Source organism: Phyllopteryx taeniolatus, chromosome 14, assembly GCF_024500385.1.
Source record: "Phyllopteryx taeniolatus isolate TA_2022b chromosome 14, UOR_Ptae_1.2, whole genome shotgun sequence".
Lineage (NCBI taxonomy): Eukaryota > Metazoa > Chordata > Actinopteri > Syngnathiformes > Syngnathidae > Phyllopteryx > Phyllopteryx taeniolatus.
Window position 1 is genome coordinate 14,985,435 of NC_084515.1, and position 27,665 is coordinate 15,013,099.

General features: G+C 41.0%; 2 protein-coding genes across 2 annotated transcripts in view; one reads left to right on the top strand and one right to left on the bottom strand.

Moving 5' to 3' along the window:
- Positions 1–3,854: 3,854 nt before the first annotated feature.
- Positions 3,855–8,566, bottom strand: myl13 (myosin, light chain 13). The gene is made up of 5 exons (XM_061797813.1): positions 8,397–8,566; positions 5,948–5,975; positions 4,488–4,637; positions 4,216–4,389; positions 3,855–4,139 (listed from the first exon to the last, which is right to left on the bottom strand). Exons 1-5 carry the CDS (start codon positions 8,496–8,498, stop codon positions 4,033–4,035), a joined length of 561 nt encoding a protein of 186 aa, XP_061653797.1. The 5' UTR covers positions 8,499–8,566; the 3' UTR covers positions 3,855–4,032.
- A 7,129-nt stretch (positions 8,567–15,695) lies between these two features.
- pth1r (parathyroid hormone 1 receptor) overlaps positions 15,696–27,665 on the top strand; it is a 39,652-nt gene continuing 27,682 nt past the window's right edge. Inside the window, exon 1 of the mRNA XM_061798155.1 lies at positions 15,696–15,987. Coding sequence (XP_061654139.1) covers positions 15,919–15,987 — 69 coding nt within the window. The 5' untranslated portion in view covers positions 15,696–15,918. The remainder of the gene's footprint in view (positions 15,988–27,665) is intronic.

The following is a 27,665-nucleotide window of genomic DNA, read 5'->3' on the forward strand; positions in this document are numbered from 1 at the left end:
GTTACGGGGTCTTATTTCTGTATTTAACACAAACACCGTATTATTGGGCGCAGGCATGGTAAAACATACGGTGGCATGCATGAACGCTAAAACAATGTTTTTAAAAAGGCAGCGGGAGCAAAACTGACTTCGGTTGTACTTTATTGAAGTATTTAACAATGTACGCACGTTATTTTTTGGGATCAATCGTCATCCGCAAATCCATCAAAGTCCTCATGTTCTGTATCCCAAATGAACAGCTGGGTAAGTTCTCCATCAAGCACGCCAGGTTCCCTCTCGTCAGTCTCGTTGCCGTGCGGCTCCTCAGAAGTGATGTCGGCTTTTACGGAAGCTCCAACAACAGGGCAAGCAGATGTTAGCCCAAGCATCCACAATCCGTTCACAAATTGTGGCGTAACGCGGCCGGCGCTGCCTCCTAGTCTTAGTAAAGCTGTGTTCGCCATCTGTCATCCATCGCTCCCACGCCGCTCGCAACTTCACTTTGAACGCCCTGTTTACACCGACGTCCCGCGGTTGGAGTTCATGAATCCATTGCTCGAGTTGGTCTTCCAACTCGGGCCACCTCGCCTTGTTTCCGCATTTTTTTTTTCTTTTTTTTTTTCAGCTTTGTCTTCTTGACTTGGCGAAGCTCGTTTTCCTGCTTCCTCCACTTGCGAACCACGGATTCGTTGATCTTGAATTCTCTCGCGGCTGCTCGATTCCCATGTTCCTCCGCGTAACTGATAGCTTGCAGTTTAAACTGTGCTTCGTAAGCGTGTCTCTTCGTAGGTGCAGTTTTCGACTGCGTTCGAGCCCGCCTCCACTCGTAAAGTAGCAGTCAAGCCAGCCGCCCCTAATTTTGTCCATACTAGGCATTACGGTAATAGGTCGACAACTCGCGCCGAAAGCCACCTTCAAAATAAAAGTTTTCCAATAATACAGACGTCAGTGCTCTTCGGATAAAGAATGCAACCAGCAAAGTTAATTTGAATCTTGAGATACATTTAAAAATGTAGTTTATTTGATATCTTGGGAAAAATAAATGGACTGCACTTGTACAGCACTTTATCTACATCTTCACAGTGCCCAAAGCGCTATTACCGTAATGCTTAGTATGAACAAAATTATTGGCGGCTGGCTTGATTGCTACTTTACAAGTGGAGGCTGGCTTGACCGCAGTCATTTTCGGGGGTCCTTAGCCAAACCGATGTTGTTTTGCACATTGCACATACCGGCGCTATATACCTGCTGGGGGCATGCCTTTTGCGTCCTCCGTCACGTCCTTTACGTCCGCATGCTGTCCTCAGCCACGGCCGCTTTTCCTCTGTATAAGCAGCGTGTCGGCAAGAAATGCTCCGTCAGTCAGTCAAGCGGAGAAAAATTGTAAAAAATGTAAGACTTTTAAGTGCGCCTTCTGGTCGTGAAAATACGGTATACATTTACCTACAAATAGTGAATAGCATTTCAGTAATAAAAAAAAATATATAATAAACTTGATACCTTTGTGCTCTGGCTCCTATAATCACCTTCTCTACTCAGGTTGTTATCTTGTATGTTAGCATGATAGCATGTAATCAGTTTTCATTAGAAATATTACCCTGCTACAGGGCAAGCTGTAAAATCTAAAAAAAAAAAAGAAAAAAAAAATCATCATCCGTAAAATCATCGATACGTGTTAGTGCTTTTTATATTTGCTATCTTACTAAAGGTGGATCTAAAGAAAGAAAGAAAAAAAACTGCAGTACTGTACTTGGGTTGCCATCCTGCTATATTTTAACATACCAACTGTTAGCATGTTAGCGTTCTACGTATCTTACAAGATTTTTGCACATTTGCGCGTCCTTTGAGGCACGAGCTGTTCCAGAATGAAGAGTAAGCTAAAGGTCAATGTAGGTTGTTAGCATGCGATGCGTTAGCCGTTTAAGGTATTTCATTTAGATACTGTATTTCGAGTTAAAACCGAAGCAACGCAGCCTATCGCGTACTTCCGCGGGAAGACGGCTTCCATAATTCCAACATTTGCGGGTGAAGTGGCGCAGAAACCGAGCGCCCACCCTCACTTAAATGCCCCCAGGAACCGGCGCGCTTTCCGCCCCCCCCCCCCCCCAAAACAATTGGCTAAATACCACTGAAGCGCTATAATAATGCCTTGTTGTGACAAATCCTGCTTCCCATGCTTTGTAATCAGTGGGAGGGACGAGACACAACGTCAGCATCCAGTCACAGTAACAGTACACTTCATTGTGCCTGCGGCGTCTTTGTGTCCTTATTAAAATACGTCTCCAGCATATTAGCGCCATTGCAAACCGACAGAGGTCGTGTGTGTATATTATTCACTACCAGTGCACTGTAACACAATAACGCAGGGACACTGCTACTTCCGATGGATTATATAGTATTTATATTATATATACTGTGTATGTTTGAGCATATACGGTATATTTTCAATATTTATGTATATTGATATAACAATGGGCGGAACGGTGGATGACTGGTTTTCTCCGGGCACTCCGGTTTCCCAGCTTTTCTGGACACTGTTGCAGCCATAAAATTCTAAGTTAATGATTATTTCCTAAACGCAATTCAGTTTATCAGTTCGAACATTAAATATCTTGTCTTTGTAGTGTATTAAATTAAATCTAGGTTGAACATGGTTTGCAAATCATTGTATTCTGTTTTTATTTATGTGTAACACAACGTCCCAACTTCATTGGAATTGGGGTTGTATTTATAATTCATTTTATAGCTTTCTTGAAATTCTAATTATCGTATATGTAATCAACTCTGCTGAAATTCGACTGTCATCCTTCTTGAAAAAGTAATTTCGGCCCTCTGTTTGTTTCACATATACAGTATTGAAGACTGACTGTAAAATGCTAGCATACGAAAATACATACTGTCACTTTGTGTAAAAAAAAAAAGTAGATGAAATGAAATTGAACGACAGCGCTCTCATGTGGCCAAAGATTACAGTTACAACTTAAAAAAAATACAAATTTACCTTACATTTCCAATTGTACAGTACTAATGTATTCGAAAAAATAGAATGATAGAAATGTCTTTATAAATTAGAAATTCTGTTGTATTAATAATAATCTACCATCTGATAATTTAATGTAATGTGCATTGAAAAAGCTGTTTTAATATTCCTATGATGAATTATTTTTTTTAAATAAAAGCATTTATTATAATTTATATTAAAATGTTTTGATGTTCATTATATATGTATGTATAAATTATATTTAAAATAAATACATGTTGAGAAAATGGATTAATGTGGAATCCTTTTATGTAAAAAAAAAAAAAAAAAAAAGCTTCATATTTAAGATTTGTCTTTATTTATTGTATAGCATATTATACCACATTTACCCTAATAGGATAAATGCCTTAGTTATTTTTACTTACTGTTATTAAAGCAATAAAAATTCCAATGTACTTACTAAAAATTGTGTTTAGCGTTTTCCGAAAATATTCAAACATGACAACGATGGCAACGATGCTATTCGGCTAAGGAAAATCTTAATAGAAGTAGTATATAGTTAGAATCTTTAAAATATTGCTATATTTTGTTTTTTAAGAAAAAATAAAACACTATTGTCATTATAAAATTATAATTTAATAATTTTGAATAATTTAATGTTTGTATAATTGTATTGAAATAAATCAGTATTGTAATTTTAAAATTGAAAGTATCATTTTACTTTCATGATAATACAACTCTTATTTTTAAATATAAAATATTTTGTCATTTTTAATTCCAGTATATTTATTGCTGTCTTTATTAACTAAAGACTGGAATGGGGGTGGGGAGAGAATACATACCCAAAAGCAAAGTGCAGGTAAGTAGAAACAATTACACATTCATACGTAACGTATTTATTTCAAATGTTCTTTATTTCTTCTCTGCTTTACATTATGAACAGGGAAAACTTTATCGATAATCTTTGGACATATCGAATGATATTCACACTTAAGATGATGTTGTTTTTCCCAGTGAACTGAAGTAGGAAACCCCACAATGGGCAATGACTCTGAAATGATTATAATTTTTTTTCAAGAAGCCATGAGGTATTTGACAAAAGCTTCATAATTGATGCATCCGTTTGCATCCTCTTGGTTCTGCATCAGCTGCTCCACCTCGTCCTCTCGCATCTTTTCACCTAAAAGACCCCCAAAACTGTCAACTCCTCCTCATGACATGACTGCATAAGATGACAACGAAATGATGATGTTTACCCAGCGTGGCCAGGACGTGTCTCAGCTCTGCGCCCATGACGGTGCCGTTACCCTCCTTGTCGAACACCCGCAGGCCCTCCACGAAGTCCTCGAAAGTTCCCCGGTCTTTGGCCTTGCAGATGTGCTGGTGGATGGGAAGGAACTCCTCGAAGTCCAGCATCTTGGACTGCATGTCTGCGGCGGAGGACACTTTATTAGGTACACACTTGCACTCAATCAAGAGCACATTTATCCAGATCCTTGCCAAAATGTAAGGACAATTATGTACACACCTTCAGGTTTGGGCCTCCCGAGCACGTACATGATCTCGGCGTTGGTGGGATTCTGTCCCAAAGCTCGAATGAGATCGCCACACTGGCCGTAGGTGATCTTCATCTCGCTGTTGGGAGTTCTGTCGAACAGCTGGAATGCGTCTTTGAAGTCTGTTTGAGAGAAAAAAATCAATCACATTAAAGTGACTACGCATCAACCAAAACCATGCAGAAGCCAGCGTGATATTTCTTTTTGATTTATCCTCTTCCATTTGCATTTGAAAATGACGGCCGTTCCTTTGCGGACAGCGAAGTCAAAATTCTAGATTGGGAGGCCTACTGGTTTCCATCCATGTCAAACTAAAAAGGCCCTCTTTAAACAGGAGGATGACTGCGCCGTCGCATCTCATCTGACATCTCTCCCCGAAAGATTGTCTCATTTCACGGGAAGAGGGACCGCTAATAAGATGTTTTGCTGCCAGGGAGACGAACGAACGTTCACCGGTCGCTTCGACGACAGCAAACACCCACCAGAGACATACATAGGGAGACTCCACACTTCAAAGTCTCTGTAAAGTCAACAAACGTCTTCTAAATTTGACACAGCACGGAGAAAAATGTTAACAACTCTGGCAAATTTGAAGGATTAAATAAATTGCCAAAATGAGTCTTCAAAATTGTCAAAAATCAAGCACTTGTCTGTGGCCTCGCATGATGTAGGCGTGTCCACTGAATGAACGAAACCACGCCCTGCTGAAAAAGGGATGCTACTTCCTCTTGTATCTTTTGCCTACATATCACTACGGAGTCTATTTTTGTGAACGGTGAAATCTCGCCCGGCAGGTGAGTTAGTTGGTATTTTTTTTCTCTGTAATCCACAGGCAGCCTGTCAAATTGGACTTAAAAAAAATATATATTTAAAAATCTGCTCGCTCCTCCACCTTGTCTCCGTGACATGCGTGCACTCACAGCCGACAACGAGGCGCTCTTAAGCAGCCCCGTTCTACACATTGGCTGTCATGTTGGACAACATTTTTTATTTTTTTATTTTTTTAAATCCCCCATCCTCGCTCTTCCGCCTTTCTCTGCGTTGATGTGCACACACTCACAGCCAACAACAAGGCGCTCTAAAGCGGCAGGATGCATTTTTATGCATGGCATGCGTTTTCAGCAATTCTCTTTATCCATTTACATTTAGCAACAAATCTCTAAATTCACTGTAAGGTGAAAGTGAAACATCTTCAACAAACAAGAGTCCAGTTAGCTCAATTCAACCTTTGTGGAGTACCTTAACCTGGATGTCGGAGAATCTACACAGACAAAGGAGGAGCCTCAAAACGAATGGATGTGTCGATTTCCAGTGAAACACCGGACGATCAGCTGTTGTCTCAATGTTTTTCGCACATTAGTAATGAGATTAGTCAGCGCCCCGCTTCGCTCTTCTACAAATAGCATGCAAGATGACGGCCTTAAAAGCATACCTTCGATTTGCTCGGGGGTGAATTCCAGCTGGAGAGACAAAAAAAGGCCACACGTATCAGATTAAAAAGGGCGTAAGAAAAAAAACCCCAACAACATCCGTGCTTTCATTGGATCGAGTTGCAGCCCTGCTGTCATCGCGGCGCATTGTCGCTGACCTTGGCTCCACTGTCAGCTACTGTCTATTTAATTTTAGACCGTGCCGCGTGTCACCACCGCAGGGTCGGGGGGGCTCCAGCAAGGTCGGGGGTTCACATGAGGCCCATGAGTTCATGCGTGCTGCTGTGTTATTTCATACAAATCAATTTGTCGCAAAGCAACTTGTCAAAATACATGGAAAATAAAAATGAAAGTAATCAATAAAATGAGGGGGGGGGGGGGGGAGTCTTAAATATTCTCGAAAAACCCGCTGGCAATGAATTGAAATGACAAAAACAATTTTCAGAAAATTAGTCACAAAATAAAATACAATTTTCAGCACAAAATCACAAAATAAAAAAATTAAAAAAGTATCGAAAAGAAAGTGATTAGAGTAAAAGAAAAAAGAAAGAAAATCACAAAAAGTCACCAAAATGCAAAATAATCTTAAATATTTTTCAAGTAAGGAATATATATACAGTATTGCATGTTTTTGGAATGTGGGAGGAAACCGGAGTAGCTGGAGAAAACATGCAAACTCCACACGGGAAGGCCGGACCCTGGATTTGAACCCACGACCTCAGAATGTGCTAGCCAGTCGTCCACTGTGCACATTACATTGTAATGATCATAAAAATTCTAGAAAAAAGCCACAAAAAATTAAACATGGACCTGGTTGCCAAGAAAATATGAAATAAAGTTGACAAATATGATTTTGCGAGGCTGAGTTCTAATTGAAAGTCAATAATAAGCACCTATGACGAATGACATATTCAGTAAACTCAAACTATTCGTAAAAGTAAAAAAAGCCACAAGTAATAAACAACCCAACCAAAAAATGTTCAATTGCCTATATATTCGCAATTTCAACAGAAAATAACTACAAAATATGATCTCAAAACAGTTCAAATACTATTTCTTAAACGTCATACAACATTACCCTTAATAATAAATTACTTACTGATGATTTGATTTAGAAAAGAAATGCACCGGAAATCTGCGTGTACATGCAGTGACAACTCTCCGTAACCTCCATTAGCAACCCAGGCTAATCTTAGCTCCTCCCCAACGTTGGACAAAGTCGGTCTGTCAGTCGAGATGTGTCACTTCAACATACGTTCCTGTTTGGCGGCATCTCAGAAAGAGTGTAAAAATGGGACTTTGAGCCAGATTACTTTAATCCTTTTCTCGTTAACCCTCCAGTAAACTGAGCTCGACTCCCCCCCCCCCCCCCCCCCCCCCCCCCCCCACCCTAAAAAAAGCAGCACTTTATTCGCATACTTACAAAGCAAAATATGGACGATATCACAAATCTATAGCTACCCCCCACCACACACACACACACACATACATTTTCATATAAATGTGTCGTGGGTGGTCCGCTATTGTCATATCTAATGAATATGGTAATGTGTGGCTTCACTCCAGACTAGAGCAGTGCACTACTGCGTCTCATTCACAGGGTGTCCCTAATGCTCTTCAGGAGCCTCACTGCCAGTCTTTTGTATCTTTTGCCTCCCCTGGTAGTTATTGTCATTAACACTTTTTATGAATGGATATTATTATGCTTTCCCCAATTGTGTTAAATACATCTCAATGTTACAGTGTTACAGTCCTATATTTTGATTTGGACTTTTTTTTTTTTTGTTCTTTGACATCGAGCCTGGTGAAACGATGGTTAAGCATTCGCACAACATTTTGAGTGACATACATTTTCTAGTTATTATTAGTTTACTTTTTTTTTCTTGATTAATAGATGCTATGTCCCCCCCCCCCCCCCCCCCCCCAACTAGTCCAGGCATGTCAAAGTGATCATTTGTCACGAGCCACCCTGTACTTAAGGTTTCCCTCAGAGAGCCGTTATGACAGTGAAAGCAAAGACATGTTTAATCACTTCATCATATTATTACATATGCACAGCAAATTGATGGATAACTAATTTTGAAATCAAAAGTCTTGGATAGGCTAATAATTTGTTCAACTCTTGTTGGAGTCACTGTCAAAAGGGGTTTGGTAACCCTAAATAAAATACGATTTATTATTTATTAACTACATATGACAATTTGGATTTTTGGTCCAGATTTGAACAAGAATCAACAATTGAGGTTGACACATGATTGGCTTACACGGCCCACATAAAATGATGTGGCGGACCGGATCTAGCCCCGGGCCATGAGTTTGACACTTGTGAACTAGCTAGTTGTTGTTCATTTCTATGCACACTAAAGTGATTGCATGGCCACAATGGCAACACTTGTGGCAAATAAACCCCTTAAGTTACGAGTGTTGTGTGGAAGTTTGTTTGTTTTTTACCGTGATTGACGAAGGGTTGAACACGGGGGTCTTGGGGCGCTCAGGTTCTGTCGGTTTGGGGGCCGCCACAGGTGCGGGCTCGTCCTTCTTCTTTGGGGCCATGGCGAGACGCTGTCAAGAGGAGATGAGGCTGCTCGCTCCAGCTGGAAGTGGCTCGCCGTGGCCCATGAGGTCTCTTTATCTGGTGCCCCCAGGTGCCACCTCCACCCCTTACATGCCTGCTGACGCTGCCAACAACAGTGGCAGCTCTATAAAAGGATATGGCCTTGGGTTTCTATTTAGGACAAAGTTCCGAGTGGGTATTGACACCATCATGGATGTCGGAAAAGCGGGTTCGCTGGAATCAAGAAATGCCTGGAATTCTATAATTCTATGAGTAGGTGGGTATGCGTGCATAGATTGAATGTTTGATTGGGACATTTGGCTTTTGTTTATGCATAACTGAGCAATTAATATAATATACGGGCTGATATGAAAACAAACATTAACATGAGCGCAACCTGTCGCCACAATTTAGCTCATTGTAGCACATTGTTGTGATTTATGGAGAAATTTCAGCTTGTTTGCCCGTGCGTCAAAGCACAATTTTGGCTTGAGGGAGCAATACCCATTAAATACGCATTAGGGACTAAAAAAATTATGTTTATCTCTCGCTGTCGACAGAGCTGAAGGGACAGCGCATCGGAACATGAATTTATTAAATGATTATTATAATAAGCCGTGGATTGACTGCATCTTTTTTTGCTTGTGCATTTTGAAAGTTTGTAGAGGGACGGGGCCTGATTAAATTTAGATTTTAGATTTTGGTGCAGATTTGTGATCGTAATTGTTTTTTTATTTACAGCCCATTATAAGTGAAGGAAGGTAAAAAGTGGTGTTTAAAATGTCCCATCACGAGCCACGGCAAAAGGGGGGGGGGGGGGGGGGGGGGGGACGTGGAAAATAATATAATAAACATAGTGTGTATATAAATTGCATTAATAGACACTATAAATAAATACATGAAATTAATTTTTTTTAAATATAACGAAATGTAGGGTTATTAAAGTGTCTTCTACAAATAAAAATACAATAAATGACATGAATTGTAGGAATCACATTTTGTAAAAGAGGTGTTTTAAAATGTCCCACCATGAGCCAGTCTCAGGCCATTTCTCTCAACTTAAAAAAACATTATTATTATTATTTTTTTTTTTTTAACCGAATTTTAAAATGTAATGACAAAATATGTAAAGATACATCAAAATCATCAAGGTCCGAGTTTGGCGAAACTATGGCGAGCCAAAGTAGCAGACATGGGCGCTGCCATTTTACCTTTGCACTCCCACAACCTGCCGCTGTTAGATTTGTGATTGGATTAGCGAGTCGGGGGATCCGAGCGGAGTGGGTGAGTGAGTGCGCGTGTAGGCGGAACTTCCTTAACTCCTGCCTTTCGCCGGGGAAGTTTGGTTGAGCGAGGCCACAAAGGAACCCAGAACAACGTCTCGACAACTGCAAGTCTCCCTCAAATCTGTGTTCATGACTCAACCGGAAGGAAGAGACTGGGCAAAAATGGCGGCATCCGTGGCAAAAAAACAACAACAAATTGTAATAGTGAGGGGTGAGGGGATTATTGTTCGTTCATTCGATCAATAATCAAAGAGAATCAATTGTAAAAAGATTCGATAGTGACAGCCCAATAGGGGATTAAGTACGTTTATGTAGTAAATTTGACTGTGACGTGTGTGTCACACATGAAGGTGTCAAAGTTGGTGCTGATCCAAATGCGTATTGTGGTTGATTATTTTCAAATAGCCAGCGAGTGCGGACGTCAGGCTGCGGCCGACTCGGAGACGACGTACGTCGCATGCAAAAGCTTCCCGCCCTACCCGCCAGGCGCTCGTCATCGTCACACCGGCGGCCGTTCGCATGACCGACTGCATCCCTTCGAGCTCTCGGAGCATCCAAGACACTCCGCTATTCTGGATCGGGCCGCGTTGTGCCACTGGCACGCCGTGTGGAAAAGAAGGCCTCCTCCGGGCTGCGACAAAGGCGATTGTTTGAACGACCTTGGAAGCAGCTGCGTCCTCTCTAGTCGCTGTTATGCAATTCCCCCATCGCAGTTTGAAATGTGCCACTCAAACTAGTGTTGTGTAACAACACGATGCTCAAAGACACAATTTGTTGGTTCATAGGGGGCCGCGCAGACTGTACAAAACAACATTTTGTTGCTCATCAGAGTCTGAAAGCATCCAACTGAACCTCTGTATACGTCAATCCAATTTGCATCGGTCATATTAAAAAACAAGCTCGCAAAATGAGTAAAGAAAAAATGAGACAATTCAAGAAGTCTTTGTATAGCTTTGTCAGGAAGAGAAAAAGAACTTCTAAGAAAAATGAAGTCGCATTCAAGAGAGAATATCAGCTGTACTTGTTAACATGGGTGACTCTCGAAACGCACCACTCGACAGCCATATTTTGGACAATTGTCTTATTAAGTGCTTGTATACCAATACAGTGAACCCCCACATATTTGTTCTATTTAATTGGACTCTATCCTCCATTATTCGCTGAAAAAATCATGTTTTTTTTGTGTGTGTGCTCAGGCCAGTCAAAGTATTGCTTTAGCGCCATCTTTTGGCATCTTGTTGCCAAAGAACTATGATCAAGTGAGTTGAGGAGCTTGCCGGCGGGACCGTTTGTTAAATGGCAATGACATCTCAACTCAATAAGACTTAATAAAAAAAAAAAGAACAACATTGGGTGAGACATTTGGATTTACGGTCGTTTCCGTGTTATAGGATAATCTTACAAGACATAAGATCGTTTGGGGTTTGACGTCGTTGGTCGGGAAGGGGCAGAATCGGAACTGATACCGCCTGCTTGTCTTTTTGTGTGTGCCAGCCCGAAGGCAACGTTTACACTACAGGCGCGTTTCCATTACAAGTTCCAGAAGGGCCTGGCCCCGTACTACCCCGGCCTCGCGTGGTCTGGCCTGGCCTCCGCTCCGTTGCTTTTCCATTACAACAGGCACTAATCAAAAGTGCGAGGGATTGGGAAGGATACAAGAACAAGGGGACGCGCTCGTTTCGAGGTCAAGGAACGAAAGTTTAGCGTAGTGCGGCGTGGGACTTTGGCCATTTTTTTCTCTGTATTCAAGTCTTGCTAAGTTCTAAGGGATGGGGCTGCTAAGTCCCAGCGGCGCAAATGCACAATGCAGTTCAGTCCAGTTCAAATGACCCCGTTCTTCACGTACATATTGGACAGTGCTCCCAGACGCTGCGGGGGCCACAATCTTCTCTGTGGAAAATCAGCAAAAGAATGGAAGGTCACGTGTCACCGTGCTGGCTGTTTGTTTATGACAGCAATCATACGGTTGCTCTATCTCCTCACCTCAGGAATAACCTTTCCATAATGGGCACGTGAAGGCTAGGCTGTGCTGAGCATTGTGGAAGACGTGGCGGCCAGAAGAAGGCGTTGATGAGAAGACATGAAGGACAATGGTTAACTATGTCCGGATTGCTCATCAGATGCATGGCTGTCATACATCTCCTGCTGCTGGATGTCCATCAAACGACAGCTGACAATGACTTGTTATTATGTTCTGATTCGTTATTTGTATTCCTCTTGGATCCAAAGCGGCTGGTGCCGTTGACTGCGTGTCGCGCTACCCTGAAAGTTTTATGTGATACCCTTCGAAGATTCATTTAAGAGCAGTCCATTAGTGGTAGTGCCAGTACATAACAGCACAAGCAATTACGTTTGCTACTTTAGCCATTGACATTGTTATCAAGATTACCCCCCCCCCCCCCCCACAAAAAAAATACTTCAAGGAGTAGTTCCATACGTCTACGCCCTTGTTGCTTTTGATTTGGTGGCTTTTCGAGGAACGTGTGAAAAAAACCCATCACAAGCCGTGTCAACGCTACCGCTCAGCAAAACCAAAACCAAGCAGCCGATGAGAGCGTCAAGGAAAGTCTGTTATGAAACAGTGCACTCAGTCACTAATTCAGACCAATTCGGTTGTTATTGCCCATTTCACTTTTCTGACACACCTCGTATAGCGGTCAATACTTGCATTAGGCTCAGTTTTATCACACAACACTGACACGTAAGTACAAGGTGCTCACTTTTCCTCAGAGCCACAGTCGCTGACCAAACTCTACAGCCCACCCGTTACCTCGAGAGCACCCCAAAGTGTGTCAAATGTGTGTGTGTGAAATGTTGCAGCCATTACAGCCGTGATGGTCCCACCGTGTGATTTCCATAATAGCTGCTCATGTTTGGAAATTGCTTTTTGGTGCATGACGACACATGCTGCTGACAGGACCCTGAACATGTTGTTTTATTGATATATATATATATATATATATATGTCCGTTAAGATTTGTGCATTGATCGTGGAAAATGTGTACGCTCTCTTTTTTTCATACAAGTCTTTTAAAACTGGTTATGAATTCATATAAAATTGACACCCCCATGAATATTAATAGTTTAAATGTAAATATAACAAATGATCAAACTAAACAGATCATTTCAAACTCATCTCACATCAATAACCTTAACAATAAATAACTTACACAGATCATTTGATTTAGAAAAAATGCACCAGCAATTTGGGTGGATCACCTTCGTAAAACTCGTAAAAAATAGCAGTTGTCAAGTAATAACGAAACAGCCGTCATTGGTTAGCTTGAGCTTGTCAAAAAGCCACAAAGCAGAGCAAAAACATATGACAACATGCGGCGGGATCTCTGTACCTTCCGCTAACAACCCAGGCTAAATGTAGCTCCTCCGCGACATACAAAGATCTGAGAACAGTTGAGATGCGTCATTTCAAACATACGTCTTTGACATCAATTACTACTTGCCGATTGCCGCTTTAGCAGACTTTTGAACACAAATGTAATATACAAAAACCTTTTTGTACATTGTACAACTAGTTGTTGTTGTTCAGTTCAATAGTATGCAGAATAATTTGTATCCTATTACATGATGCACTGCAATAATTGTCCCGCAGTAATGTTCTTGACATAATGAGAGCAATATGGATATTCAGACAAATAGTTCTGGAAGTGAACTTATACTGCTTGGCAGCTCTGCAGTCATACCCATACTTGCAGTTTTCCTCATAATTGCCATTGTCGTTTCTTTCTGGCTTTTTGGTTTTCTGCCTTGTGCTGCTCATTTTTTACTTTTCGATTTCGGTCAGGAATTTTCTTTTCATCGCATCACTAACCATCATTTTTGCATATTCGGGAAATGTTGTGTTTTATTTAGTAGTGCTCGGAAGGTGGGTGTTTGAGTTCAGTCAGGTAAATATTGCGATTTGTTGAGCCAATCCAACATTGTGTTCATTTTAGGAGCAAAAATAAGTTTGAATAAGATACGATTTTTCATGTTCCACTTACTTTAACTTGCTGAGTCAAATTGGTTAGCTAATAAAACAAGTCGAAGTAGCCAACTTCAATGTTTGTAATGAAATCCAATGTTTAGTTCAAGCTAGAATTTCTACCCGATTGTGATAGCGACAGTCTGTGTGGATGTCGCTCAACTTCCCATTGGCTGCCACGCTGTGCCAAAATCGACAAAACGCGTCTTTGTATTTGTTAAGCTGATGTTAGCCTTCGACTTTAAGACGAGACAAAGAAATTCTCGCTGAGCAGAATGTGACGAACAAAGCTCGATATGTTCCTGCCTGTTACGTTAAAAATGTGTTTATTTTTGCACATTTGTAGTTTTTAGAACCAAAAGTAATGAATGACTTTCAGGACTTTCACGATGATATCTAATTGTCTAATTAAGACCGGGGGGGGGGGGGGGGGGGGGGTGTTTTCCTCAGCGCTTGCTTTGATCGATCACCAGGCTGATTGATCCTCCAACCATGAGGGTGCGATTCACACATTGACGGGCTATTATTTAAAATAGGGAATTATTCTAGTCTATGTTCCCTCAAGCTGATCGTACCACACAATTAATCAATTCTTAATGGTTGCTATACGCTTCCCTATAATGCAAACGGCCTCCTATGCCATTCCAGTTTGTTAGCAGAATAACATGAGAACTCTTATATCCATTTTTTATACCAAAGTTTTTTTTTTTGTGTGTGTGTGTGACAGTTTTTCCTCAGCAAATAAATCCAGAATCTCGGCGTTAATACGAAAATTCCTAATCAAGAGATTGATTTAAACGTGGGGGCTCTGCATTCTGTCTCTGTAATTCAGAGTTACAAGATGCGCCCTTTGAGAGGCTGAAGAGGGGCGGGGGGGTTTGGGGGGCTGGTAAGCGGTTTGGCCAAGGCTCCGCGATGTGTTGAATGTACAGTTTGTTTGAGGGGCTGAGAAAATATGTCACGTCGGGGAGTCGTGTTTTTTTTTTTTTTTTTTTTATACTCCGACGTTAGAGGGCGGAAGCCAATGAGCGGCTGCAACCTGCCTCCTTCCCTGCCTCCTTCCCTGCCTCCTTCCCTCCCTCCTTCTCTCCCTCCTCTTCCTCCCCCTTTTCCATGCCCACATAGGCACTCACTAGTTGCCGAGCGAGACTTGCGAGAAAAGCCCGTCTGACACATCTGGAGCGAGAAACGTAACTTTTGTTTTGTGCGCGTGAGCAGCGCGCACGACCGCGACGTTCTTACACGCGTGCCACCGGTTTTTGGACATTCTCTATATTTCTTTATTTTGTCAGGTTTTTTTTTTTGTGTGTGTTTTTTTTTTTGGTGGTGGGGGGACATAAATTGTGATTTTTCTTTCGCGAGGAGCGTCATACATTCTGTGGAAGACGCGATGACGCCTCGCAAATTGATGCGTAAAAGTGGTAATTATTGAGAAAAGTGGTTTTTTTTTTCTTCTTTTTTTGGGGGAATGGGGAACCGCGCCACCGATCGCCGCGGATGGTGACAACCTTGAGTGACACCCCCTCCCCCCGCAACCCCCTAACAACCCGGCTTGTCATTATTATATATATATATATATATATAAATATATATATATATATATATATATATCATTTTTTTTAAAAATTGTAATTTAACTAACGTTTCTTTTGGAAGACGTGGCTGGAATAAAGCGTCATGGCTCCAAGTGTGAGGGGGATTTTTTCTCTCTCTCAAAAAGACCTAAAAATACAGCGTTGATTTTTCTCTTCCCCCTACAAAGACTCATTTGAACTTCCCACCGCAGAAGGCAGAGCGACATAAATAGTGCTGACATGTGGATGTAATTTCACGAGAAAGGGAGGGAAGGTTGGGGTTTAAAAGACACACGTGCAAAAAAAAAAAAAATTGGGGGCGGGAGGGGGGTGGTTGGGGGGGGGGGGGGGGAGAATAAAGTGAGCACTGCTGAGCCTATAAACGTTTAGAAGATAGGAAATTAAAAGCCCAGGCTGGATTACAGATCATGAGCAGCAAAAGAGGCCAGATGGCGTAAAACCAAACAAAAAAAGAAATAAAAGCGTGCGGACGCTCCTCTTTGAAAAATTCAAACCCGAGCATCATCAGCATCCTTTGGGAGGACCCCCTGGAGGAAGTGACTGCAGCAGGTCAGTGATGGGCTCCACTGCGCTGCTCCACAGTCCGGATTTGCTTCTCATCTCACTGCTCTGCACTTTCTGCCTGGTAAGAACTTCTCCTCTTCTCCCCCCCCCTCTTATCTTCTGACAAGCAATCATGTGCTTGATGGGAAAATGTGATTTTGATGTCGCCTGCCAAGGCTGCTTTCGCTTGACACACATCACTGACAGATAAACACTCGCTTGGCATTTCCTTAAGGGACATCTGGAGAATTTTCAGAGCTGTATGCAAGAATTCCGACAGCAATGCTCGTTTGGTCGCTGTATTGCGGTGTCTCGTATTTTGAACCTCTCACATAGCTCTACAACCAAAATATTAGAAACAGCCGTACATTGACAGGCAGAGCAATTAAGTACTCTTCCACTAGATGGTAGAAAATACAATGAACCCGATTATCCACCTGTTGCCATTCATGCAGCAGAATAAGTCACGGTTTCCTGTGAGGATTTCGGCTTTACAGGCTGATGTAGTCTGATGAAGTCCATTTGCCAGGAAGTTAAGTTGTGAGGCGAGATCGTCACGATTGCTCGAGTGGAGTGCAACAAATATGGCGCAATTAAGGTTGGAGCTGTGTGATATAACGGTACACAGATACTGTAGGTGTGATATAAAACACCCAAAGTGTGATGTAACCGTATATTGTTTATATAGTTGGTCCACTTTTTGAGTGTCGTGGCACCGTACGCAATGAAAAAAAACCCCACAATGCACAATGTATTGTTTACAATGGGAGAATTCAAATGCAGTCAAATACAAGAATATTGCGCACTAAAAAAGCTAGAAAAGCTTGAAATATACAGTATTAAGTACGAGTAAAGTATGTATAAATATAGAAATAATTAATATAGTCATGGAAAAAAAAAAGTGAAACTTCTTGTTTCTTCAGTTTCTTGATCATTTTTAATGCCAGGTGCAACTAAAGGTACATTTGTTTGGACAAATATAACGATGACAACAAAAATAGCTCAATCGCTTTTAATATGAGAGCTGATATCTAGCTCTAGCCATTTCCATGGGTTTCTTGATAATAACCAAAATGACATTTAATAATACAATGAATCACTGCCAGCGTCCCCAGTGAACATGCATATTTGACTTCTAAAGCCGTCAATGGCAGTGAATGTGTTAGGCTTTTGTATTCTTCAAGTAAAATGCCCTTTTTTAGTCGCTGATTCACCGTCAGCCATATATTTTGTGGGACAAACAGGCAGACACATAAATGGCGTTGCATATGGCATACATGTACTAGCAAAAGTACTGTGATACCGCTCTGTCAAAAATGATACCATACCACGTGTTTTCAGTATCGCTACTTTTCAGAGTAACTATTTTGCCATCGCCGAAAACTGCATTACGGCAGATAACAAACAATTCCCCAAATAGGAGGCTAACTGTGCGTGTACAAAGACTGCTGAAGTTCATTGTAAAACTGACACCTAAACCAAAGAATTGAACAACAAAAGTCTGCTAGCTTCATGCTAACAAATAATGCAAAACACCAAAGATGAATTTATGGAAATTACCATTGATTTTACATTAACTATAAACCATTAAACAACTTCCATTTAATTAAGACACGTTATTTTCTTCTCATCTTCTAGAATGATCACCATTAAAGAGGAAAGAACGCACATCTGGAAGTATCACGCTTCAGCGCAAAACAATGGATGCACGTCTTCACGACACATACAAATATCGCATACCACGTCAAAGCTGAAACTGTAGATAAAATACCAGCGCTTGATCTGATTAAAACAAACTGTAAATGTGTTAATTCCGCATCTAAAGCGCATATAGGCTGCGCAGTGCTCCAGTACAACTGGCCCTGAAAGAAGTTAATGATCTTAACGAAGTCCGGCAGGACTATAAACCTGCTAACTACTACTGTATATGAATGTATTAAAAATGTTGTATTTGTTACAAATTCAAAGACAAAATCATTTAAAATCAGTAAACTTCAGGTGGGAGTTAACGATTTGCTTGTCGTGAAGTCAGTTGAGTTGAGTTGAGTTCACTGCCGCCATACAGCACTCGTTTCGAACATTTTTGCAAAAAAATTACAAAGAAATATCACCCAAACAACAACTCTTATCTCGAAAAATGTGTAAGTCGGCTCACTCGTGTCTCAGGACACCGCAACATTATCGTATTGTTTGAGTTCAAAGTCTTCTAACACCGGAGTGGTTGTAGCTCCCCAGCACAGATGCAAAGACGTACTTTAGCCCAACATGGCGGCTCAGAATTGGCCCCAAAGATGTCCGTATGGCAAAATGCCCGCCGCCGCCGCGCCGACTTGCTCGTGTGTGTCTTGGCCGAGGCTGTTGTGCATTCAACGGGCACTTTGCCCGGGGTTCTGAGGATCTTCCCACCGATGTCGACGTCGCAGCCGGCACAATTAATTGCCAGTTTCACTGATGTTCCTGCGTTTAGCTCGGACTGTTTGCTCAGGCTTCCTCCCTGAGATTTTCCTTTTTCCGAGCCGTGACCGACAAAAATAAGAAGAAAAAGGGACGTGGACACATCAGATGCCAAAGCAAAGAGTGGAAAGTCTGCGTCTGTGTTTGTCGAAAGAAAACAAAGCTTTTTCAATTTCAACGTGCTTCTTTCCGAATATTTCAAGCCTCGACTAGCTATTATTTTCTCAGTGTGCGGATTACTTTCACAAGTCACGAAATTCCCTGTCGTAAATTCCAAATTGATGTCGTCCCTTACCCCAAATTCTTTTGTCCATCTCATACTTTGCTGACAAGAGGAGCAAAGAAAGCACAGCGTATTCACATTTACGAAGCAGGAATCAGAAATAAATTATTATTTTTAGCCCTCATTGGGAACATTCTGGCCCCCATCATTTTATTAGTTTTATTGTCATTTAAAGATGTTTTTTCTTGTAATGTTAGAATATAATTTTTAGAATTTATAATTCTTGTAAAATAACAATTTTGTCCATGTAATATTATGAAGTTATTCTCAAAATATTAGGGCTTTATTATTGTCAGAAATGTCTTAAATTACATATCAAAATTTTACAACTTAGTTCTAAAGGATTTAATTGCATTTTTATCCTCGCTAAATGAGCCTTTTTCGTGTAATATGATTTTATTTCTCATAATATTACAATTTGTATTCCCGCAATTTGTATTCTCGCAAAATCTCCTGTTTTTTTTTTTTTTTTTTTTTAAGGGCCCATGTTTTTATGTAATGCTACAATTAATCTAACATTTTAAAAGGAATTTGAAAATTACAATTTATATTTTTGGTGTTTATTCTTAAAAAATGACGTGATTCTTCTCCTTATTACGACTTTATTCTTGTAAAATTACTTTTTTCACAAAGTACAATTCAAGTCTTGTGAAATAAACACTTTGTTTCGCAAAATGTTACAATTGTATTCTCTTTCAAATGACCTGTTTTTGAGTTGAATCTAAAAAGAAAGGACTTCATCCTTCTAAAACTATGGCTTGATTCGGGAAATATTGTGCTTTATGCAACATTACCATTGTATTAGTTTAGTTTTTGTTCATAATAATTATTTTATTTAAACTTTATTCTTTTATTATCCGAGCAATTTCTTTTTACAAGAATAAATACATTTTAAAAATTACATAAAAATGTGAGTTTACTCTCGTAACATTCCAGCTTTTGTTTTGTTTTTTTGTTTTTTTGTAAATATTCTGAGTTCATTGTTGTAAAATTACAACTTTGACTTAACTTGAGACAGCTAATTTATGAAGTGTTGTGCGAGAACAGGCTCTCCATCAGTGTCAGCTGACCCTGTCCTCATTTTGTCTCCCACCTCAACAGAAACGGCAGACCGTCCTCTGGCAAACAAAAACCCTCTCCTCACTTACTTCCTTATCACATTAATTTATTCATAGGAAGGATAATAGGATAACATTCCAAGAATAAAATCCTACAATTATATGTAGGAAAATAAATAAATATTATGAGAATAAAATTGTCATTTGCAAGAAAAGGTTTTGCTATGAATAAAAGCTAACACAATGTCAGTCTTATTCCATAGTTATAAGGAAAACAAAAAAATATATATATATCTTTTGGAGAGAATAATGTTTCAGTATTCTGAGAATTAAGTAGCAGTTGTACAAGGAAGTTATAATATTGCTGTAATTTAAAAACTGTAATATTAGGAGAAAAAAGTCATATTTGACAATAGCATAATATTAAAAAGAACAAAGCCACCGTTTTCAAAGTCATAATATTACAATAATATTTTTAAACAAAGATAAATCATAGAGGGGGGGAAAAAGTCAGTAAATGAACACTGCGATGTCCTTTTGAAGCTTTTGAATTATTTCAATTTTGAGATTATTTTTCCCACGCATGCAAAAATGATTCAAAGATTCCGTTCACATTTACGCGGGCAGTTCAAAGTGTTTGGATTTGGCCTGGATCATGTGTCGCTCTTATCAGGGCCCCATTAGGGCAACCGAACCCTGCCTGGTCCAACCTGAGTTTCTTATTATCGTACCCTACCAATTCATTTGACGTATTTACTCCCAATGATGCATGCGAGAAGCATGTCAGGATTTGTAGCGTACGTTCAAAGCCCATCGTATGGACGTCATCTGTGAAATGACGTGACTGGAACACACACACATAATGTCAGGAAAGCTTCTGGATCCGCGAGCGTGGCCCTCTGGTTCTTTAACCACACGAAATATGCAGCGGCTCGGCGACGACGGCATTCGTGTCCGCTCTCTTATATTTTTCAGTGAAACTGCTAGGCTAAAAATCTCACCAAAAAAATACCATATAATTTGCTTTGCCTGTGAAGAAGTGGAATTCAGCTGAAGGGCTTTTTTTTTTTTTTTCAGTGCACAGATGGTATTTACACTGCCAACCTTGAACAAGTGCGAGCGCTTCTTCCAAATGAGAGATGTGGTCGGCATATTTTTTTTCCTTCTTTTTTTTCAAGCTGATTATGTGTACAACGTCCTTTGGCTGTGTCCACAAAAATAAAAATAAAACATAAAAATATATACATGAAAAATAAACAAAAAAACAATTTTGAGGAAATGTCTTGTCAAATTTGACTGTTTACTCCAGATGTAAGAAGTAAAAAAGTCTTTACAAGAAAAAAGTCACAAAGTTAGTTATACCAATAAAATTGTAATGTTCCAAGAAAGACTTATTCATATGAGAGTTAAGTTGGAATATTACGAGAATTTGTTTAATTCGTGACTGGCGTGAAGCTGCCACGGCCGGCAGTGCAACTGTGCGCCAGGGTAGACCGGTGTTGGGAATTTTGTAGACCAGCGCAGCCCGGCGGATCCGAAAGGGGGCGGGCTGTGCCACTGGGGGAGTGTTTACAGCTGACTTCGTTCGGCGCCAATCAAAGCGGCTCCTCTCCTTCCCTTTAAATGTGGCGCAACTGACCGTCTCGACGGAGACATCTCTGCGGAAGAGGACGAAGCGTAATCGCAGCGATTCCTGCGTGAGTGGAGCATTGTCACTGATCTTGCCCGGTGTGGCAACAGACAATGTGAGCGGGTACCCTTATTAAATACAGAATAAGCTGGAGATAACCGCTGGTGACTTAAAGACGTCTGCGGACCTCGGTGTCTGTCTGCCCGTGCTCTGATCAAATTCACCAAAATCACGTTAGACCAGCGGTCTAGAATGAGCCGGCAGTTAGACGTGGTCTGAGCCGGCCTAAATTTCTACCAATAAATTGTCACTCCGTTGGGCAGTTCTCCAAGGACACACCCTTGCTGCGCCAAAACGCCCAGCTTGTCGCAGATCCGTCTGCCAAATTGGCAAATGTGCAGCGAGCGTTGCGCTTTCACGAAAATCAGGATCCGCCAGCATTTGCGCTCCGCTGCTGATGCGCTGTAAAAAAACAACAACTTTTCATGATCCAAGAAAAAAGCAATATATTTAGTAATGATAGTTTTTGGAGGAAAAAAGTTGTAGTCTTGCTGGTAGAAATTGACATTTTATTCTAGTATCCTTTGAGTTTATGCTCATATCAATATTTTTTTCTTTTCATACAATCAATGAAAATGAACTACGTGAAGAGAAAAAAAAATGCACATTTGTTGCATTAAATTAGTCTCCCCCCCAAATATTCCTTTTTATTTATTTATTTTTGTCATTGAAAATAGGTTCAATTAATTAATGTAAATAATTGTACGTATGCACTGTCTCTCAAAAGTTTGGGGATATTTCTTTTAAAAAGAAAGGCACTGTTTTTGTTTGACCACAATAACAACGTCTCGACTGTATTTCTGGTTAATTCTCGGGATGTTCGATTCCACTTTTTTGTCCCGGACGGATAACAGTGCAAGTATTCATTCTTGAGTCCTTACCTATACCGAAACTGTGTACGGATACCGTAAGTACAGATTTGAGATTCAGACTTGCCATTGGCCCACCAATAAAGTTGGCGGGATGAAGGCTGGCTCAGTGTATGACACAGACAGCGCTCAAATGAGCCAATATTATCATGGCAAGAAATGTGATGTGTAAACTGTGTTGGAATGCTTGATCCCGGAGGCATTCTGATGAAAGCGTAATACAGGCTGGCTATCAAGTCTCTTTACAATTGAACACATTTATCGCGAAAGAAAAATGAAGAGACACATCTGTGGAAGTGATTACAAAATGATGAGTAAAGGTTGACGTTTTGCTTTCTCCCTTATTCAAAGTACATTCAAGTCGGTAATTTCATTCTTGCTATTGTTTGTTTGTTTGTATGGCTTCTCGGGGGCCTTGCATTATTACAGATGTGGCTGCAATGACTGATTGCCTCTCCTGTTTGGTTTATTTATATGAGGTTGTGTGTCAATGTTGTGCTCCAGAGCTCCCGGCGGGCAACGATATGCTCGGAATCCCAAAATAACCTCCGTCAAGTCCACGTGAAAATTCTCAGCTATGCCGTTGCGATCGATTTTATCCGTCGTGCCCTCACATCCAGGCTTAACTCTTAATGAGACCTGTGCATCTGTTGACAACTGCTCCAGCTGTCTCAGGTTTGAAGGGTGCCTTGTGCAAACTGCATGCTTCAGCTCCTTCAAAAGGCTCTTTAAAATATCCAGTGTTTTGTTTTTAACCATTCTTGGTTGAAGCTGTGACCGAGCTTTTTGCACATTCCGTACCAAAAGGCCTCGATAGTCTTGGGATTTCACTCTAACCCACAAAAATTGAAGACATCCTGTACATGATGCGGCAAAGCAGCCCCAGAGCAATGTTTCAGAGCAAGTGTACCGCTTTTTGTCTGCATTGTTGTGACTTGCCCCCAAAAACTCCAGTTTTGCTTCATCTGCCAGAAGAAGCGCTGTTGCCTGTCATTATACATTTTGGCAAGTTCAAGTCTTGTGACTTTCAAGCTATTTCAGTGAGCATTGTGGCTTTTTCTTTTTTCAACACAAGGAAACCACCAATTCTAGTGACGTCTATGCAGTGCACATATTATTGTATTCTGTCTATTCTTATGGGACTAATAAGGGCATATTCTATTCTAGGCCATTGTAACTGACATTGCTACATCTAAAGAGGAAGACGCTTCATGGAAGCATAAAAAGAGAGAGAAAAAAACTGCGTTGAATTGGATATCTTCAGATCAAAATCAGGCGTCTTCCAAATATGAATGAAAATGTTTTATGCATCGGGTGTCTGCCAATGCAAGTGCAGCATTAAATGAGCAAAATAAATGCCCATGGCAGCCAGTCAAGTAATATGAAGGTTAACCTCATTTAAATTAGTGCGGGGGAAGAATCAGCCCAGGCCAATTAAATGCTCTCTAAAGCTTATTTTTATTAACCACCCATCCAACATCTTCACTAATATCGTGGGAGCTGGCCAATCGCAGTTAATATTTGAATTAGTTATTTATTATCATTTACGTCCGTGTTGTCACTGCCTGATGTTGATGCCTGTGGAGTCGGTTACATTCAATTTGGACTGCACACGTGGGTTGTGTCAGTGTAAACACAGCCTAATCGGATATGTGTTACTTGAAATCTGCATGGAAATAGGCAGCAAAAAAAAAACCCCAAAGCAATTCAATATATGTAGGCACAAAATCAGAATTAGGCGCTTGGACCTACAGTGTAAATTCAGCCTTTGACTCTTTGGAGTCAATGACACACACACACACACACACACACACACACACACACACACACACACGTGACCCCAGTGACCCCGGTAAAGGTTAAATGCCTTCGAGTGTCCTCTGTTTTGGGTTGAAGAAGCTTTCTCCAGATGAGAGGTAAAATGTCTTTGAGACAATTGACCTCCCGTTGAACTGAAATGTCCCACAACCTGCATAGATGACATGAAATACACACTCAAATTTCTGCTCCGTGTCGTAACTCTACTGCACTAGCGTAACTTCCAAACTTGACGACCTGTTGTCACACCAGTGGTATATTTTATTATTGACCTGGCTGGAATAATCGGAATAGTTTGGTCAATGTGGTTTTTACATTGCTGTGGTATCTTGTCGGACAAAGATTCCGTAGAGCACATCGTTCAGTAAACAAAGTCTCTTGACTAACATCGCAGTTGCTGTTACAGTTAAACTACACATTGAGTCTCCCCGAGAGCACAAAGATACAATTGTTTAACAGTTAACTTGAAGCTGAGCGTACAAAAATAACCTTGAGCAATGATCCACATGCTGCTTCACCATTTGATGAGGTGATTTAGCTGTCAGCAAAATAAGCTTCTTTATTCAAAACAGGGCACGCTATCCTGTATGACAAGTTCGGTTGTATTTGATGTAGCTGTCACAAAGATTAGCGTCTTTAGTGATGACGGTAAATGATATGTTACACAATATTCTACAAAGGTCTCAAGGAGCCCAGGCGCAAATATATACTTCTTTTGTTTCGACAGTGCATGATATGTCGCTAAAGTCTCAAGGAGTCTCAAGCCGCAGTCCTGACTGATTGTGACGCTAAGCTCGTGTAGTCGAGACATTTTGTGATATGCTGCATAGATCTCAAGGAGTCCAAGGGCAGGCACAACAAATTCGTGACACTTAGGTGCTCTTCGATGTCGCTGTCTTGGATAGACGCAGTCCCGACTGATTGTGACGCTTAACGCGTGCTTTGATGTCGCTGCCACAGAAATTAGCTTCTTCAGTCATGAAGGGGCGGCTGTGGCTCAGTTGGCAGAGCTGCTCATCCAGTAATTGAAGGGTTGGCGGTTCAAATCCTGGCTCTGACAGTCTGCCTGAAGTGCCACTGGGAATGACACTGAACCCTAAATATCTGAAAATTCCCATTTGGCGTTTGTTTGTTTCAGCGGACTCGAATGCTAATTCGATTTACGAGGCATTTGTGCTCAGCCCAAATGTGCACATTCAACTGGTGATCTGGAAATAAATATTGCATCCTCTTCTGCTCCACTCGAAACCACGTTTTTTTGAAGTTAATGTCACTTTCCCTCAGAATCTGCCTTCCGGTATTTTTAGTCATTTCTGAGCCATACAAAGTGTCCCAGAGACCACCAGCCCACTGACCCTAAAGTGGAGCGAAGTGGAAAACTATTGTTGACAGGCCAAACTCTGTTGGGGTGCACCTTGAACCGTGTAACGCTTGTTTACTCACTGGATCCGTTAGTCTCTTGTGTTGAGTATCAAATCCCCTTAATGTGCATGCGCCAATCCTCTAATGGCGCCCCATGTCACATTTTGCATAATCAGGCCGGCACTCGTAACAAACAAAAAGGAGACAAAGAAGACTCATTGATATGAGGTCTTTGAATGCACCGTGTTTGTACTGTAACGAAAGATGCCGCATCCATTACGCACAAATGAATGCCATATTGAAGGTCACAGCAGTGGTAGATGTGGCACAAGGCCAAAGTCATGTTCTAGTCGAATATGGAAACAAGAAATACTATTATAAGGTATCAAAATATTAGCCGTTGCTGCCTTTCTAACCAGCTCTTCAGCTGGCTCCTGTTAATGAGCACAGATGGAACTATTGATTGAATATTTTATACACACGCTAATTTCGTTGATTTAGAAAATTCCCATAACACACTTCTTGCTCTCGCTCGTCACCAGTTTTAATGATTGGTGACTCACAGAGAGCACTTCAATCAATGCGGCAGTGTTCAGGACCTGACTCTCGGCTGATTGAACAGGATGATTCTGCCATTGCGCCTAATTAGTCTGCAGTGTTTAATTGCAACAAACAAACTGTCGGGTTGTGCTGAGGACAGTGCCTGATTGCGTTCACCTTGTGGAGTCACACGGTCAATTCTACTAGGATTTGACTACGTTTGACTATGAGGAAAATGAACCTTTTTTTTGGGCGGGGGGCACAAATTAGGACATTTTTCCACAACTGAAAACAGTTCCCGACTGTCTTGAGAAATGGGACATATTTTCATCAAAATACCCCAAGGATCAAGAATTACAGCCTCTCAAAAACAATCCCGTTTTTCAGAGAACAATGTCCATCACAGCCCCAAATTCATCATTCATTGACGAGACCTTTTTCTTTTTTGAAGCAATTACCCTGGGAGAGCTTTCAGGTGTCTTGGAGCGACCTGGTTTTCCATGCAGCTATGTGTATTTTGGTGAAAGTGTCATTGAAAAATGCATGGGTCCATTAGGAAAATCCCCACTGTCTATCTTGATAAATATTGTAGCTCCCCACATTCTCTGACCTCACGGTTGAAAGTAATTAGATTGACCTACCGATTTGACATCGGCATTAAAATAATAATAATAATAATAATAATAATTGAAAAAGCCACACTGAAGCAGTAGTCCTTGCCTCAGGTCTGCGCCTCACTCTTAGTAGTCCACATCTGCAGGTGCAGAGCTCCACGTCTAAGCTGTTACTCACGCATGACATCCCCACTTCCTGTTGCGCTGAGGCGGATCCCTCCGGCGCATCCCTCGCGACTCTTTAAGGACAAATTGGTTCTATGAAGCATGATGGAGCCGTGCACACGCTATTGAGTAAAAGACTATTTGCGGCAAGGTCTCAGAAGACTCCATCCATACATCCATTTTCTGTCCATTTTATTTTCGGTAGGGTCATGGGTAAGCTGGAGCCTATCCCAGCAGACTTTGAACTGGTCACCAGACAATAAGTACGGAGTATAATATGAAATATGAGATGTTGTTTTTGTCAGGAGTAGCCCGGTGAGCTCCCGTTTTCCAGGGGATCCTACACGTTCCGAGGTCACAAATCCAAAGAAAGACCATAGACGACGCTAACAAAAACCAGAAAATAATACAAAAGTGATAATAGAAAAACACAACAAGAACACTAAGTAAAAATAACAACAACAAAATTGCTTGAATGCAGAAACAGAAAGAATTGCGGACAATGACAGTTATTGTACTTTAAAAGGTATAAAGGTCTTGTAGGGAGGTTACCGTATTCTTCGGACTATAAGTCGCAGTTTTTTTCATAGTTTGCCCGGGGGTGCGACTTATACTCGGGGGCGACTTATATGTGAAATTATTAACACATTATTATATAATTGGACCTGTTATTTTCACACTGACAACCGCAAGAGGGCGCTCTCGGCCTGACGAAAGCGACGGAGAAGAGGAATCGGCGCATCGGCTCCCTCCGGAGTTGGCGGAGTTGTCTAGAAGTGACACCGAGATTTCATTGGATCTCGTCATTTGGAGTGACACTGATGGTTTGCTAAACTTGTTAGCATGTTCTTTATGCTATAGTTCTCTGAATAACTGTTAATATGTTACATTACGTTGTTTTTGCGTC